Below are 18668 nucleotides of genomic sequence, written 5' to 3'. Positions count from 1 at the left end.
TAAAAGAGTAGTTTTTGTTCTCTGTCTTTTGTCAACACACTTTAAATTAGTGAAATAAAGAGCAGAAGAAAAAGAAAAATCAATCTGTACCCTGTACTGACGTTGTGTCTTCCTGTCGAGAAGGATCCTAACATTCATATGTTGCCCTGAGTGACCAACAAAGAATACAAATCAACCCATTTTGCAGACTTGATCCTGCACCACTGTACATGTAAAAATAGTATATTTATGTATAATCTGTACTGCTTTGTACTGTCAGTTATGCTCCCTATGAGGGCAGTAAGTAATATCACTCCATCATGCAGTAACATGCCCCTGTACACATCCATGTGTAGCATTTCTAAGATGACGGCTATCTTGTGTAACTGCAGTCAAATTCATTAGAAATGAGTAGAATGAACAAAAGGCGGAAGTTCGGTGTAGACGGAAAACCACCAGGAACAAGTGTTAACTGGCAACCTGAACACATGTGGGATGGAAAAATTAAACTAAACTTTCACTCGTGTGGTGCTAACTGGAAACAGATCAACCAACAAACAACCATATCTCAGGTGATATCCTACATTTTGGTGTGAGGTCTTTCTAGGATAACCTCCTCCCCCCCAAAAAAACTAACAAAAAAACAAAAAACAAAAACTAGACTTCCACATTAATCTCATCACCTGGTAAAAATCATCATATCCTTACCTTTATGCTTTTAAGAGATAACATGCTATCAAAATTCTCAGAGTATTTCCCTTTTTAAACACCATGTTGTGTTTTTATATTAGAAACACAATTTTTATTAAATCTATATTGTTGTTCAAGAAATAAACCACAAGTACCAACAAGGTACTAAGAAGATTGTCACCTAAAGTAGGTGAAGGTAGTTGAACTTACTGCATCATGTATAATTGTACGTTTAGTATAAACGTAATTCAGTTCAAGGCAACATTTGTCATTTCACTGACACCTCTGGGAGTTTGTGGAGCCGACGTAGGCCTTGCTGAATGTCTTACTACTGAAAAATACCAGTTCAGGTGACTTCTGGATGACTTTGACTTTTACTGAGAGAATGGCTTTACATCTGAGGATGTGACGGCCTGAGTGGCTTCCTCAGGGAGCATGGAGGGGTCACTCAGAATAGACGTGGTTGTGCTCAGTTGACGGAGTGTACTCAGCACCACTGGAAAACAGTAAAACACACAGTAGAGATAATCTGAGAAAATATTAAACAAGTGTCTTACTACACATTAGTGCTTGATTACAAGAGTTGCAGTTAAGCAGATTACATTTTTATACCCCCTAAATCAATTTTTTGCCACTTAAATCCAGCAATCCAGCATCTGCTCCACAACATTAGGAGTAATGTGGGTTACAGCGTGTTCATGCTATTGTTTTTCTTTATTTTCGTAAAGATAGCTTCGTCCTCTAACTTGACACGAACAGTCATAACACCGTGATGCTGTAGGCTGTAAACCGTAAATGCAAAACAACTTGCACAACTCTACAATCTGTTATCTGTAGACAAGAGGGACAACTTGGGAAATCCCCTTTCACATCTTATATAAGTGTTTAAAAACAGAAAATAAACTTTTAGACAACTTTTTTGTTCAAGAACACAAGTGCACTAATGTGCAAATCACTAAATAATAATAATAATAATTTATCTGTGCATTTTTGAGTTGAAAAGTTGTGCATTTCCTCTGACGAATAATCAAAATAACATCTTACATTTATTAAATCTATGTAGGAAAAAATGTGAGCGTGGAAATACATCGAAGCAAAAGTGAATACACCTGTAATAACTGACCTCTTTGTCAGAAAAATTACAATCACTGCAGCAGTGTTGAGAACATGAGGTTTCTATCTACACTAAAAGAAAGTGAATAAAGCTGACTGATTTCAAAAAAGATGCAAAATGATGAAAAAGATCCAACTGACTGATTGAATGAATAAATTAATACATGAATACAAATAATGTAGTTGTAAAAGACATATGTTGTCCTCCATACATGTAATTTATATAAATATTAGCTTCTCAGTTTCCAGAAGTCATACTGAAATAAGACTAAAAAACAAATTAAATTAACTATAATTAAGCCAAATATGTTGCCACGTTTTAAAACAGAACTTTTTTTATTACTTTGAAAACATAGAAAACACAATCCTCCCAGCAAAAGAAAGGATTGAACACAAAACTGCTGAAGATCTTTCCAGATGTAAAAATAAATAATACAAAATTTTAAAAAATAGAATGAAAAATATTATAAAAGGATATTAATTTTTGTTGAATTGAGTTTCCTCTGTTAGGCCAGCATTTTTATTTAAGTAGATGTAAACTGCTGTATATTTCTCATAAGAGTGAATGTGTTGCTGTTCAGCTTAGAAGTGATGCACTACTCTTACTACTACTATTACTCTTGGCTGATACAATTTTAATATAACTTTCTCCTTCCATTAAAACTGCATAGGAGTGGATTTATCTTTGTACATAATGTTTCTTTTTAACCAAAAAAAAAATCCACAACAATCTTATTGATATTGATTTGAGTTACAAATTAAAACTGTTAAACAGAATTAAAAAGTATAATGTCCTTGAACTTGAACTAACCATTAATTTCAAGTAAAAATGAATAAATAAATCAAATGGAACTAGAAAAGCTGTCATAAAAACATTCAGCCTGATTTTATGCTCAATGTTGCCAACAAAAGTGGTCATAAAACTGATTGCTGATTTATTACTCCAAGGTTGCCCAAAGTGCTGCAGAGCCCTGCATGTCCTGACTGAGCAATAGCTCAGTTACAACTAATGATCCGCTTACATGACACGTTATATGAGGAAGAGATAAACTTGACTTTTTAGCACCTTGTGCAGCAAAGGCTGATCATCAGTGATTAAAGGTGGGAAAATCAAAGTCAGACTTAGACACAATCAAAAGCAGAATTATTAGTTCGGGTGGGTCAAATGTTTCTTGTAAAGCATGATAATTATAAGGACAGTGATTGAAACATCCTGTAATGAAATAGTTATAGGACAGATTCCTCTAGTGCCGGAAAACAGAGATGGTGGCAGATACGACACAGATCACTGTACACACACACTGCAGCTGCAAAGAAGTCCCATCATGAGTGCAAATCAGCAGATTCCACCACTGCTGATATGTTTGTTTTTTATCAATCTCATGGAGTGGGTGGGGTAATGACGTTTTAATTCATGTCAGAAAAATGTTCCTTTACTTACTGGGTCTGAGGACAGGAAGGGAGCAATGACGATCGAGCCACTGCTGTGTGGTCTGGTACAGCTCCGCTGTGCTTGAAGTTGACACCATTCCATTGAATGACTCAAAGAGCGGCTTGATAATGATGCTGAACTGAGATGCATTAAAGTCAAGGATAAATTAAACAACAGAGAGATATATATGCAATTCTCCTTGACATGTCTGAGTCCACAACTCTTCATCATTTTGTTTTTGCCTTGTGTTTTACGATTTAATTTTTCATTCTGTTATATTCTGGATATTCAAAGGTATTTTACTTATTAAATTGTTTGAAACTTTGAAGTATGAATTGATAGACACATAAAAGCATTGTTTGACGAATGCATAAGGTCTTTAGTGAGGGAATTAAAAAAAACTAACAAAAAAAACAAGCCACAATCATAAAACATTTAATGCTTTATCTTTGTATAATGAATTTAATCCACATTGGGTTTACAAAAGCCAAGGGCGCCCTATTTGGAAACCTATGAGAGGCAAGTCCGTCAAAGTTCATCAAAGGGGAGGCCAACAACAAACATTAATTGCTGGCACTAAATTGTAACCAAATATGGTGCAAAACGTCACCAACACCAAACAATGCATGCTCAACAAGGCAAATTGCTAATGCTAGTGGGACACATAAAGCTGATCTTTGGACATTAGTAGCCTGTCAATGTTAGGTTGCACCTGGCTCCCTGACAAGGTGAGTTTGTCATTGAGGAGTGAGTCCATCTTTCAAGTGTGACATACTCAAAATAGCTTTGATATCTAATATGATAGCGGACCAGATGTAATGGGCGGGCAGGTCAAATTTGTCCCGCGGGCCCTTCTTTGGGCACCCCTGCTCTATAGCATAGAGCATTTTACAAGTGAATTTGTCTACATTTGTCTACTTAAGAGCTTATGGACAACAGCAACTGTACTGCAATCCTCTTCATTAGTGATGACACATAAGAAACCCACATGCATAGATTTTTTTAATTCTCTTGGCTGCTATTATATAAAGCATAATAAAGTTAATTATCATTGAAGGATACAATCCAGAACTTCCAGTTCTGAAGAGTGCGGCTCTTTACATACTCATTAAACTTCTCTTGCATTTGGTCTAAACAATGTCGCCTCATAGGAACACCAGTTGCAGGGAGCTGCTCCTGACACAAGCTGTGGTTAAGCATTGAGAGGACACAGAAAGAGTTGATAGTTAATTTGCTAAAGGTCTGTGCAACATTTCCATAGTGGTCAAATGGGTGGAAAGTACACAATGTTTTTATATACCTTATAGAAGTATTGAGCTCCTCTATTTCCTCTCGTAGTCTCCTGACCTCATCCAGCATCTGCTGCCTCTCCTGCTGGAGCTTCCCGATGTGCTCCACCGTTTTCTGCAAAGTGACTGCATTTGTGATCTAAGGGCACAAAGTTAATAATAAATACAGGTTAGTACAATAAATATTAGAACTGAATACTGTCCATGTGTACAATCTGTTACTGTAGTTTTGATTTGCAGACTTACATTTGATTGTGACTTAAGGGTAGGAACCAGGGTGCAGAGTGTCTTAAAGCCTATGTTTATGTTTGATCGTCTCTTTTGTTCAGCAGATATGTGTGTTGTCCTTCGGCTCTGTCATATATTACAGAGAAAAAGGGAAAGTGTTACTGATTTTGACATTAAGACAAAAGAGTGTAATTTCTTTTTCATGCACAACTTAGCTCCACCCTGTGAAAGCCTGGGAGATCCCCAGACACACCAATACAAACCTGATTGTGCTCATTCTTTATTAGAGCTGTGCTGCTGCTGCTGATAATGATTGACTGTGGGCTGTGAACTTGATCTAACCCACAAGGTGACCCTTGACTGGATCCTGGCTGACTGTGAACTGAAAAAGAAAAACAAACATGAATACTGTTAAAGGAAGAACTATTTAGAGTCTCAAGGAACTTTCCTGTGGACACAGCATTCTCACCGACACCAGAGGAAGCTTTCTGATTTTTGCGACTGGAAGGATACGACTTATCTTTAGGGACAATCGGCTGGGAAGACTTCTGTGTCTGAGGTAATACATGAAATCCAGATGCCTGAAATACATATAAAGATATAAAATGTAAATCAAGACTGACTGCAACAAAATATGATATTTAAATTGGAGCAGTTGCCATTTAGACAACAGGCAAATCCAAATATCGTCACTGTGATTTTTGACAAATTTGGAAAAAAAAGAAAAAGAAAAAGAAAATGAAACCATACAGGCCCAAGATGTGAGGGAGTGATGACTACACTGGCATTAGTGGTGTCCACATCTGCTTTCAGGGGTGTGTGTGTAACAATCACAGCATTAGTTTGACCTGCAAAGGGAGTTGAAATGATATATATCTGCATTGATACACACAAACTTATGATTTTATCATTTATAATATGAGGTTTTTACATTTCTGGATAAAAAATAGGTTCAGTTGGAAATGTATATTTAAAAAAGGTTTGCAAGCCAAATATTGCACTTAATTATTGTCTACAAAGAGAGTTTTACAAAGATTGTTCTGTTAAAAATAAAAGCAGAGCATGCAAACAACTTGTTTTGTTTGAAAAATCTGGATTAATTATATCAACATTTTCTAAATGTATCTCATTACTAAATTTAGCCATGCTGCAGATTATTCTGCAGGTGTTTTCTTTTTTCTAAAACAAAACACCTGCAGAATAATTTGATAAAGAATGTGTGTATCACATCATAATAGTAAATCAATAATGACTCAACTGAAAAGGCTTGGGTGGTCTCTAATGGCACCTAAGCTAAAGTAACACAATTCTAAAACCAGGTCAAATATCCCGATATGAGGGTAGGAAAAAACAGACCTGCGAGGATGAGGTGAGAAGAAGGGAGTGTGTTAGCAGGAGCAATTCTTTGCACTGGGCGGATTTTGTTGGCACTGTTTGACTGATAAGGGCGAGGCAGAGCAAAACCCTGAGGGGGCTGGAAGGGAGTGGGAGGCAGAGGAGCCAGGGGTTGGAGTTGGGATGGATTGGGTTGCGATTGTGCAGGTATGGAGCTATAGTCCGAGATGTGGCTGAAGGTGGTGGCCGAGTTGCTCGGTGTGACAGTTGAGGGAGCTGTGTGTGTAATCACAGAGGGGGCTACAGTCTCATCCAGCGTTGAGCTGTTGTCCAAGGCTGAGGAGCCCATCGGGGCCGGTGAAGGCAGGTTCTGACTTGGAAGGCACTGTTCCACAGAATCGCTGGATAAAGGCTGAGAAACAGAGGGAACGGCTGACTGATGACTGGGAGCCACATGCTCAGAAAACAGGGGCATGTAGTTCTGTTCATAAGCTGCTCCACCACTTGCTTGACCAGTCTGACTGGGTGCGGAAGAAGAGATGGGAAGAGGGCCGGCGGGGGTGATTTGGTTGGGCGAGAGCTGCAAGGAGGACATCAACTGGGCCTGACAAGGGATTAAAAAAATAAAGGAAAGACATGTATTTAGAACTTTTTTTTGTAGTACAAAATGACACAGAAGTGATGCAGCTCCATTTATTTTTATGTTAGTTTGAAACTTTCTTTCTGGTGCAGGTTTAGATGATGACAGTGGACAGGCTGCCTTCCTCAGGTCAGTTCATGACCCCACAGCTTATTGTTCACTTCAGTGACTGAGCTGCACCTGAGTAAAATTTGGTTTTCCATTATGTAACTAATTTATCAGGTGAGGGCTTAGACAGAGGACTCTATTAAGGATGAAATTTTCAAGCAAGTTGCTTTTTTTCCCTCCCCACAGAGTTCCACCAGAAAAAGTCTTAATGATGCTGATCCTTTCTCAGCATTTGTAGAGATAACCACAAAGAAATCACACAGAAGGATGGTGGAGCAGGTGAGTATTGACTTGGTGCTGATTCTAATGACATAATAATATCTGTTTACTCATTTTTCTCCATCTGTGCAGATGTCGGATGCGTATCTTTTATACAAACTAGTCTATATCAAATACAGAGGTGCAGCACCTGTAGATGATGATATAATGCTCAGGTAAACTTTTAGTTATGAAAATCTTCTATTCTAATATTTTTGTATTTCAAAGTTAATCAAGTATCCACAGTTAAGCATGTATGGACCTGCAAAAACTCTGAAACACAATTTTAATATTAATTATGTCAGAATAATGTGTTTTAGGGAAGGGCACAGGATTATGAAAGCGTGGCAGAGAGACTGAATTTTTAGCTATGGTATTTAATGAATGATTAAGTCCCTAAGGAATATAAATTGGTTAATCAGTTTAAAAGAGTCGTGTACAAAAAATGCTAAATACAGTTTAGTAATGTTCAATAATCTGTATTTAACTGCACCACAAATCTTAAATATATTTAAGAGATAAATTTATCCTTGCACAAATTGTCATGTGGAGTGTGTTAGGGATTGAGCCTTGGGTTGGTGTTTACCTGTGACTGAGAGCTGCTGCTGGGTAGAGGGGTGACAGATGATGCAGTGGGGTAAACAGAGGGGAAGGCGGGCTGACGGAGGCTGTGAAATAAGTCTGGAACAAGAGTCTCTATGTTAGCTGGAGGTTAGTAAAACCACACTACCTTTTGTGTTAGGCTAAGCCGACTGCTATAGCAGCGTTACTAGAACATGTGCGCTTGATTCTTACAAAGTGTGAACTATTAGTTGGAGTGTAATGCTATTGAGGCTACGGGCGGTGCTCTAATGCTACCTTGAAGTGGATCAAAGGAGTCCATGAAGTCGAGATTAGGTTGTAAGGGGATGAGTCCTGGTTGGATCATGTCTGCATTCCCTGCATGAGCTGTGGAAGGTGGAGGCAGAGGAGGAGGAAGCATACCATCATGTGAAAAAAGTGTTTTCCTACTTCCTGATTTCTTTTTTGCATGTTTGTCACACTAAAATGTTTCAGATCATCAAACAAACTTAAATATTAAAGACAAACACAACACAAAATGCAGTTTTTATTTTTGAAAGAAAAAAATCCAAACCTAAATGGCTCTGTGTGAAAAAGTGATTGCCCCCTCCATGCTGAAACATCATTGTAGTTTATCGTACCTGAATTCAATTTCTCTAGCCACACCCAGGCCTGATTACTGTCACACCTGCTCTCAATCAAGAAATCACTTAAATAGGACCTGCCTGACAAAATGAAGTAGCCCAAAAGATCCTCAAAAGCTAGACATTATGATACAAAGAAATTCAAGAACAAATGAGAAAGAAAATAACCAAGATCTACCAGTCTGGAAAAGGTTATAAAGCCATTTAGAAAGCTTTGGGACTTCAGCGAACCACAATGAGAGCCATTATCCACAAATGGCAAAAACATAGGACAGTGGTGAACCTTCCCAGGAATGGCCGGCGACCAAAATAACGCTAAGAGCGCAGCGACGACTCGTCCAAGAGTAGGGCTGGATGATATGGGGGAAAACCTACAAGGTTGCACCCTCTCCTGGTATATGAAGGTAGTAAAAAGAAGTATGACAATGAAGGGGCTTGATCCTAAGATTGCATCATGGTTATTGCATTGATTATTAATTAACAAACTGGAACACTTCTGGAAAGTTATATCAAGAAAAGAATGACCAGCCAATAATAAACGGTTGGAAGAGAATGGCACTTGCTGTTGTTTACCGGCAATTACCATTGTACAGCGATATAAGAACGAACGGCAAGCCTATGTCTGGAAAAGGTAACATCCATCCATCCATCCATCCATTGAAACAGAGTAACTAACTTTGCTACATCTACAGGTTAAATTCGGCGATCATTCAAATCGTAAATTGATTAAACAGCCTGGCTGAGCGGCTATGCTGAGATAAGGTTAAATTAAACATAACTTTTGCAATGCCGTTTATTCATATCATTAGCCTGTTTTACTAACACATGTTTCCAAAGCACATCACAAACCAACAAAAAAGATCCAACTGATTTCGTATAGCCTACATGGTTTCATATACGTGCCCATTTCCACACTTGACAGTGCAGATTAATCTGTGAATATGCATTTTTTTGTTGTAAACCATGGGTGGTTGGTACAAAATTTGCACAGATATTAGGAGTTGGCATTAATGTGAAAAGTCCCCAATCAGCCCACATTGGTAAACCGCTGAGACGGTTGAGGAAATGGCAACTACCACTACAGGAACGTAGCGAGAGAGGCAGGCCGTTTGCCGTTTTTGATCTTAGCGTTGCTACTTGGCTGAATGAGTCCACTCACACACTCAGACGTGCATGTAGACAGACGGAGAGAAAGTGGAAAATAGACAATCTCCAAATTTCTCAAAATCTGTTGCATGATTTTCTTCTAATTTATCAGCAGGCTGCTAAAGCTGAATATTTCTCCTAAAATGCTCACAAACCTCAGGTCCTTTTTCGTGTATTTGACTCACTAATGAATTCTTGTGATGCTGTTTCTGTTAAACCTTCTTCTCTGTATGGGGATTTTTTTGTAGTTTTTTGTAAATAAGATTTCTGCTCTCACATCCCCGCTGCCTCTGCCTGCTCAGGCCCCTCAAATTCCTATAGCAAGCTAAGCTACCTTTCACCAGTTTGAACCTGTTTAACTTCCTCAACTAACTTGTGGACGTTGTGACCTCCTCTTTAGAGGATAACTCCGATGTCATGTCTGGCATCTATTTTGCTGTCCTCAGCTCCATGATCCGTCACCATGCTTGCCTAGCTTCAACTTCTCCAGCAACTTATAGAAGTGGAGTAGGAAAAGATCAACTCAGATTGGCTGTTGTCGCGCACATTTCCACCATTTTTAATCAAGTAAATAGGCACACAGCTGATCATTGTGATCGGCCAGAAATTTATCGCAATCATTAAGCACGATCATGTGATTGCTCAGCCCTATCCGAGAGGTCACAAAAGACCTTCCAACAACATCCAAAGAACTGCATGCCTCACTTGCCTCAGTTAAGGTCAGTGTTCATGACTTCACCATAAGAATTCTGGGCAGAAAATCTGCATGGCAGAGTTCTAAGACGAAAACAAGTGCTGAGCAAAAAACCAAAAACCAAAACAAACAAACAAACAAAAAAAAAAAAAAAAAAAAACATTAAGGGTCATCTTAATTTTGTCAGAAAACATCTTGGTGATCCCCAAGACTTGTGGGAAAATGCTCTGTGGACTGATGAGACTAAAGTTGAACTTTTTGGAAGGTGTGTGTCCCATTAAATCTTTTGTAAAAGTAACACTGCATTTCAGAAAAAGAGCATCATACTAACAGTAAAATATGGTGGCGGTAGTGTGATGGTGTGGGGCTGTTTTGCTGCTTCAGGACCTGGAAGACTTGCTGTGATAAATGTAACCATGAATTCTATTGTCGACCAAACAATCCTGAAGAAGAATGTCCAGTGGTCTGTTTGTGACCTCAAGCTGAAGCGAACTTGAAGGACAAAGATCCAAAACACACTAGCAAGTCCATCTCTGAATGGCTGAAGAAAAACAAAATGGAGACTTTGGAGTGACCTAATCGGGGTCCTGGACTCAATCCCATTGAGACGCTATGGCGTGAACTTAAAAAGGCAGTTCCTTCTCAAAAACCCTCCAATGTGGCTGTATTACAATAATTCTGCAAAGATAAGTGGGCCAAAATTCCTCCACAACTCTGTAAAAGACTCATTGCAAATTATTGCAAATGCTTGATTGCAGTTGTTGCTTCTAAAAGTGGCCCAACCAGTTATTAGGTGTAGGGGGTAACCACTTTTTCATACTTTTTACTTGTGTTGTCTTTGACTAATATTTAGATTTGTTTGATGATCCGAAACATTTAAGTGTGACAAACATGCAAAAAAAATAAATAAATAAGAAAAATAAAATGAAAATAAATAAATAAATAAATAAAAAAATCAGGAAGGGGGCAAACTTTTTTTACACCACTGTACATACATATTATTTAGATCCAGTCTCAAGACAACACTTACAGCTGCAATGTTTAAGAAAGTTTGTTTTACTTATGTACAAAATGCTATGAACAATGGCAAAAATATGTGTTAAGACAACATTAGTTATCAAGGTATTTAAGGAATAAGATTATACAGATCATACAATAAATATATTCTGAATTACTCACCAATTTCCCTTGGATTGGGCCAGGCCATGGGTTGATGTGAAGCCAGAGTAGAGAACAATGTGTCTGAAAACTCAGACATCAGAACATCCATGTCAAAGATGGGGTCCATCTCCATAGGGGCAGGCGTTTCATTATGCTTACGAGGCATACGGCGTGCAGCAGTCTCTTCATCCTGACAAAAGGAGACACGGAGCATGTCTGGAGACACTTCCCCAAACAGCGATAACTGCTCCTCTGGGCCCTTTGAGTATTAAAAATGCAATGACCAAGCCAGTTAATGTCACACAAGCATGCATTTATGTGCACAAGTAAAAAGCAGGGGCATTAATGTATAGCATGCAAATACTCTTATACATAAGTCATTTATCTGTAAAGTTTTGTGCAAATGTTAATTTTTCCACGTAAGCTTTTACATTCTTATCCAGCACATAAAGAGGGTGGCACCGGACTGGTCCCAAATTGATTATGCATCAATGAGCAGCATGTTGGCCCCCAGATATATAGCCGGGATAAGAGGTAAAAATAATTCTGTTACAGATAATATGGATCATACAGATTCCTGGTTTTAATGTCATTGGCTCAGTCAGAGGATGTTGAGACATCCTGAGGCTACATCCACACTAAAACAAATCACTTTTTATAAATAAATTAATTTAAATCCAGCTAACTGTTGGAAATATCTACAAGTGTTTCAGAAATAATATCCACATTCATAAACAACCTAATGAGTATTAAATAACCACTGATATATTGGGCAAGCATGTGCCTTCATATACATTTTCCAAAAGCAGTAACTCTGTTATTCCAGGCAAATGTCTCACTTTCTGCCCATTTAGAATAACTTGCAAAGCTTGAGTTTAACTGAAATCAGACCAGCAGCTTTTCTAATTCTCAGATTTAGTGATACTTAAATGCCAGTGTAGCGTGATTGCAGGGAATGAATGTGTCAAACATTATGTATTTCAAATAAAACTTAATTTGTGTGATGTACTCTAAATCCAAAGAAAAACTGTGTCAAGGTTATGCAGAGATATACAAGCTGATGAGGGCTGTTTTCTGTTTACAGGAGAAAATCCTAAATTATTACTGTATACGGGACACTGTCTGCAAAAGCAACCATTCTCATTTTACTTAAATTGCTTCTAACTTTTCCTCAGTGCTTTTTATGTGTTTGAATTAATTATCTCTTTGAATGAATACCCTGGTGCTTCTCCATAACATTTGGCAACAACAATCTGTCAAGGTCAGACATAGCAACATGCAAGTATCACTTTCAACAATCTGAACTGCAGCATTCACAAAGGACAAGCCTTCTCAGCAAAGGTGGGTTAGTTTGGTTAAATGTTGTCCTAAAAAACTGCTGTCTGAGATACAGTTGAAGTTGCTGCTCAACAGCTCTCATTGTAGTTTTGTTTAGCACAATGTAGAAAATATCTTTGGCTTGGTATTTATTGCAAAACATGTTTGTATGAGAAAAACGTTACTCCTTAAGGACACAGAATTTCTCATGACAAACATTTGTTAGAGGGCAGAGATCTTGGTTTCAGGTATAGAGATCATGCTTTGCTTGAGTTAGTAACAATTACTCCATTACAGTTCATAAAGTTAATCCAACACAAATAAAACACTGAACGGTTAAAAAAAAAAAGATTAAACATGGAGACAAGTTATATATTTTTTAACTGCCTCCATCCATCATGCTGTTTTACACAACCTCTGCGTGTTTGTCACACTAATTTGAATTGTTATGGTGGTACATGTAAGAAAACTGAATCAATAAAAACTTTTATCATTGTCTTACTGCATGTACTGGCCAATCTCATAAAAGAGATCAATACTGAGGTCGTTTCCATCAATATAACGGCATGTCTGAATTTAGTTATGGAGTGACGTTTACACAAAAGTGATCAAAGTCTGAATGACTAAATATTGTGGTTTCAACAGACTGATAAAGCTATTAACGTTAAGGCCTATAAGGTTACTGTTAGCAAATTACAAGCTAACGTCAGCATATGCAGTCAAATGTATCATATCTCAAAGTATAAAAACAATGGCAGGTAATCATGGGTTAAATCTATTAGTACTGACATCTTGTTAAATAGACACAGATTCTAATTATCACATTGATGTATTGAGCATGACAGTTTTGCATACCTTAAGTAAGCTTGAGAGGTCTTCATCTTTGTGCTTCTGTAGCTATAAAAGAGTAGGGGCAACATTAGACGAACAAAGTTTAGAGTAAAAATACAGTTATATGGGGCACAGCGACAAAATTAACAGTGTTACTCTGACAAAAGCTAAAATATGATGGCGTATTTTTGGAAAGTATAACAATAAATTACTCTTTTCTTAAAGTATGTTCTCCACTTGTGGTATTCTCTTATGGCAATTTCAATCCTTCTTTTCCAGCCTTTCCCCTCTGTGGCAATGGCCTGTAAAAGAAAGACAGTGACAAAAACTAAACCAAAGTCTACTTAAAGGAAATAAGTGAGACGGGAAACAAAACTAAATGACAAGTAAAATTAAATTATTTTAGAGATTGACCATAAAATGATCGTCAGAATGATTTTGGTTGAAACAACAACGTTTCTGTTGCTACTTTTCTATTTGTACCTCTGCAGGACGATGAACATCAGAGTCTATATTTCCATCTAGGGGCGTTACAAAGTGACACACAGGATTCTCCCTTTTTTCCACATCTGAGGGGTGAAAAAACGATTTGCTTGATCGAAAATCAAAATGCACACAGCATCACATAGAAATGAAAAGAACGCTTCAGCTTAATACACAGTGTAACATAAATGGTCACTGCTCATACAATCCTTAATCTAGTTTGTGTGTTTTGAAAAAGGTTTTACTACTAATCACTGGCATAAAAATCTTCTACTAACCCGTTCCATAGTTTTTGATTTCACATATAGGTTTACAAGTACTGTTAAAGTATGTAGTATTAAACATGCATGGGAACTGAGCTAAAGTAATGCAAAGCCTGAAAGCTTGAAAAGGCCACATGCTGAAATGCAGACTTGTCTAAATGAAGATTTAAAAAAGTATAGTTTAGTCATCTCTTATAAAATATCAAACAACAGCCCACAATCTCTGGATACCAAATAAAAGACAAGGTGGAAGTCTTACACTGCATATACCAGGCTCTCCATATGGCGTTATTCAGACGAATCTTGTCTCTCCAGAGCAACTTCAGACCTTTGAAGTTCTTCCATTTTGGAGATACCAGCTTACCACTGAAAAGACAATAAAACTAACAGTGAAATCACTTCGGAGTGGGGGTTTTAATATGCCTAAAATCACCAATAACATAACATAACTGCTATGGCAAGTGGTGCCTTTGACAGAAAGGTGCTGACTGGGTGCTTGGGAAGCACAGTCTTCCAGCTTATCATCAAAAAAGTAAAAAAAGCAATCTGTGTGCATGCGTTTCTATGAGCAAAATATGTGGACAGTGTCTAAATAGTGCCTACCTCTGTTTTTCCAAGTCAATTTACAGTTTTTTTTTTTTTTTTTTGTTTAGTATTGTTTTGTTTTGACCATCAGGACCAAACAGGATGCTTGCCCTTATACGTCATTGGTTAAGTCTGTTACAGCTCAGATAGCAGCAGTGCAGAAAAAGGTCAGTTTGTGACACTATCCATCTAAGACAACAATACAGTAAAAATAAGTCCTCCTAATGTGATATTATGACAAGATTCCCAGTTCCAGGCCTGTTTAAGGTGAAATACAGGAGAGTTTTCAGTAAGATTCCTGTCGGGGGGTTAGGGAATGCAGTCATTTTCACACTGAGCTTTGTTGCTATCTTGTTGGTGTAGATTCTTTGTCATTCAGGTCATAGTAACCTTAATAGCTTTATTCAAGCTTTTAGGGTTTCTCAACATCAAGTTATCAATATTACCATCAACATTTAATCATCAGCTGATCTGCTACCACATAGAAGACTTTTCTGATCACTTCTGGGTGACACGTCATCAGGTTAGACAAACACAAAAAGAACAAGTTTGTTTTCTGTTGTCCTGGTTAAGGGTGACAGCATTTGCCCATTTTAACTGGTTGTATAATTGGCTGGTTGTCTAAAAGAAAAGCCATCAAGTGTTTTTTGGAAATGTTTAAAGATTTTTAACTTTGTGCACTTGTGGCGGCTGCACAAAAAAAGGCTAAGTGCTCTGAAAAGAGAATCTGGGAACAGTATATAAACAGTATAAAATTGACATCAGCCCTAAAACTACAGATTTCAATAAGAAAACTCACAGATGTAGGGGTGACTTATAATGAACCCTGAAGTGGCAATGAGATAATATTTGTGATTTTAGCCCATCATTGTTGAATGGTGACAGGCACATACACCTGGGCATTGCAGATACACCTTCTTACTTGGGCCTTTTTAGAAGAAAATAGCACATGGATTTGTACAAGCAATTTCCATCTGGTGTTAATAAAGTTCTGGGATTCAGAGCTGGAAGAAGACCAAGAGGCAGACTAAATACTCCCTTAGTCCAGTCTGGCTCTTCTTGGATCTTTCCAGTGGTCTAAGGTCTAACCCAACCTTAGACAAACAGAGTAAAATGAATGGATGGACGAATTTGTTTGGAGCTAATGATGCCATTCGTGCACCAAGAACGTGAACATACCAAACAAAAAAGCTGCTTACATCTATGCGCAATTAAAGGAAAAACGCAATACTGACTAAAAGAGAAAAAAGAAATTAATTGGAATTTTTTTCTCATAAATCTATAACCATAAACTCAAACTATTCCTAAAATTTTCTTTCATTATGACATGAGAACTTAAGCTTTTTTATCATGCATTCAAACCATGGACCGCCTTCAGAATGACTTACTCGTCTCACAAGAACAAGTAAACTCATCTGTACCCTGAGATTCTGAGTACATGCAGTACATATTTAACCTGTGCAGAAAATGTAAGACAGAGGAACATCAGAGGAACTTATCAGTATGCACTGGTATGGTTACAGTATCTTAGATCAAAGATAACAGCCCAGTGACAAATAATGTCAGCATCTGTACCCATTTATAGATGGGTACACTAACAAAAGGGCACTGTTAACTTTTCAGATCTAGCCATGTTCTTCTTAAAGAAAATGTTCTTAAATAATTACATACACATACTATATACTCATATCTTTTTATAGGATGAATGACAACAACAGAACAGTAACTGCTTTATAAATAGACTTCCCAGTGAGTCAAGTTTGGTGCCAAGTCAGAGGGAATCCTCATAGCAGCTGGCACCAGTGTTACAAACACTGCAGCTGTAAATAGAGAACCATGAGTTACATGAACCTTGCTCTGCTTGTTTTTTTCCTTTAACCTTTACAACCAACTAACATCACCTGCATTTTTTTGTTTACATCTCAGTAATAACACACTTTTCCATTATTTTAACATTCACTGTCCTGCTTTCAGTTTATTTTTTTAGTCATGGGCTATATTACAAATAATATCTTTTTCATTATATATTGGCATTTTTACTAATTAGAACTGAAATGACAAGTCAATAAGTCACTGTTTTAGTAATTTATTCATGAATTGAAAAATTGAAAAATATTTAAACTAATGAAGAAAAAAAAATCCTAGATTTACAAATAAAGAAACTATTTTAAAGCAATTTAGATGTGATTTCAGGTTTGCATGAGCATCCAATAATTGTTCTTAATGAATGGTAGACAACATGTATCTTTAAAATCTAAAGTTTTAGTCATTTAATTGGTCTTAAATACATGCTGGGTCATGTTTTAAATACCCCAAAGAAATTGTGATTGATTGATTGATTGATTGTGACTGTGTTGGTTCTGACCATAATCTGAATGAACATAAATATTCTTGTGCCTTATACATGTACTATTTAAAATTAATTTAAAAATAAGCACTTTTATCTGCATTTCTTTCTGCAATTATGAGGAAATTGGAACTTATTTTCTTTTGCATCTTTTCTTGTTCCACACAACAATGACAGACAGTAACTCAACTAATCAGCAGCTCATAGAAACATTATGCAATTCATATCATGCCCTGACAACTTTCTTATTCAAAAGTGACGACATCAGGCTGGATCTAATCCCTCCAGTCTCCACTTAAGCGTTTTCAATTGTTATGAGAGAATGAGCCCTGATCCTCTGTGTAGTAATGTTGACAGGGCATAATAAGAGCTCTTCTGGCTCGATTCCAATGTTCCTAAGACTGCTTAATTTCACGGTTTGTGTTCTAAAAGGAGTCATCTATCCAAGTGTTTCCCCTTTATTTCTGTTTTCTGTTAGGAGCATTGATATGTAGGTAAATGGCTTCATTGTTACATGCAGTGAACTCAACAAAAATGATAGGTCGAGCAGGAAGTTAAAAGAACAGCAGGCTCGTGACTGCAATGTGCACAATGGTCATGTGCCTGACAGTGAAGAGTTCAACATTAACTGGGACTAAAGTGAAAGTGAATGTTAGCATATGGAATACACAGTAGGCATGTGTTGTAGCTCACCTATAGGCAAGGGTCATACATTCAAAGAGTTTAGTCAGGGAAGCGTCAATGGAGATATGCGATGTGCTAGCCTTTCCAAAATGATACGTCTGACAGGTCTGTTTGTTGACAGTATCGAAGTCGTAGCCCTTCTTTGGAGGATGCTCGCTGTGGGGCGACGACACCATGAAGTGCCCGCTATGGATGATCTGAGATTCCAGCCCGTCTACCTTCCGCAACCCCAAGTTGGTCTCCTCTGTGTCCGAGTCGTCATCCTGCTCTTGCTTTATGCTGGCCGGTGGGCCACGGTACGTCTGCCGTTGAGACATCTCCCTGGTAGCCATGTCGGGAACTCTCCAGACAAATAGCTAACGTTAGCCAGCAAGCTAGGACAAAAAAAATCTCCCTTTCATGAGGCTTGCCAACGGAAACTCGTTTAGGTCCAGCTGTTAAAGTTCGCCAAACTCGTGCCATGAAGTCGCAGCCCTCTGCTTACCCATGATAACGTCTGTCATTGGCCATTTGCAGCCAAGTTAACTTGTTATCTCGTTAGATACTTGACGTAGCCACCAGTCCCAGAGACCAGCTGACAAAAAGCTGCTTCTCTGTGTGGAGCAGGAAGTTCCTGTGTTGAGGCGTTTCTGATTGGTCATAATCAGAGCCTCACCCACGACTCAGCCCGAAATAAACTGAATAGGGTCCCCCCCAGACACACGGACCTCTGTTTCGGTTGAAATACTTATCCAGCTTTATATACAACTATATAACTATTATCTGCTCAGAATATATGTAAAAAATCATAATAATATCATGACATTATGTTTGATTATATTTATATTACATCCTTAAAACACAAGACAAAAATTTAACTTCATTAAAGAAAACAACCAAG

At 37.7% G+C, this 18668-nt stretch overlaps 1 protein-coding gene across 2 annotated transcripts; it reads right to left on the bottom strand.

The window, feature by feature from the left end:
- On the bottom strand, positions 1-18385 carry LOC121649147 (MLX interacting protein). Of its 2 annotated transcripts, none has more exons than XM_041999752.1 (17): positions 17798-18385; positions 14432-14538; positions 13910-13995; positions 13639-13728; positions 13451-13492; positions 11297-11537; positions 7931-8020; positions 7659-7753; positions 6088-6670; positions 5482-5579; positions 5201-5312; positions 4995-5113; positions 4750-4857; positions 4515-4642; positions 4277-4400; positions 3224-3353; positions 1-1165 (listed from the first exon to the last, which is right to left on the bottom strand). In XM_041999752.1, exons 1-17 carry the CDS (start codon positions 18118-18120, stop codon positions 1044-1046), a joined length of 2598 nt encoding a protein of 865 aa, XP_041855686.1. In that variant the 5' UTR covers positions 18121-18385; the 3' UTR covers positions 1-1043. The 2 variants fall into 2 exon arrangements, with proteins under 2 accessions (XP_041855686.1, XP_041855687.1); XM_041999753.1 differs by having other exon boundaries at positions 11297-11468.
- Between the last annotated feature and the right edge of the window lie 283 nt (positions 18386-18668).

This window comes from Melanotaenia boesemani, chromosome 11 (assembly GCF_017639745.1).
Source record: "Melanotaenia boesemani isolate fMelBoe1 chromosome 11, fMelBoe1.pri, whole genome shotgun sequence".
Taxonomy (NCBI): Eukaryota; Metazoa; Chordata; class Actinopteri; order Atheriniformes; family Melanotaeniidae; genus Melanotaenia; species Melanotaenia boesemani.
The sequence above is the reverse complement of the archived record's forward strand: the minus strand, read 5'-3'. Positions and strand labels throughout refer to the sequence as shown.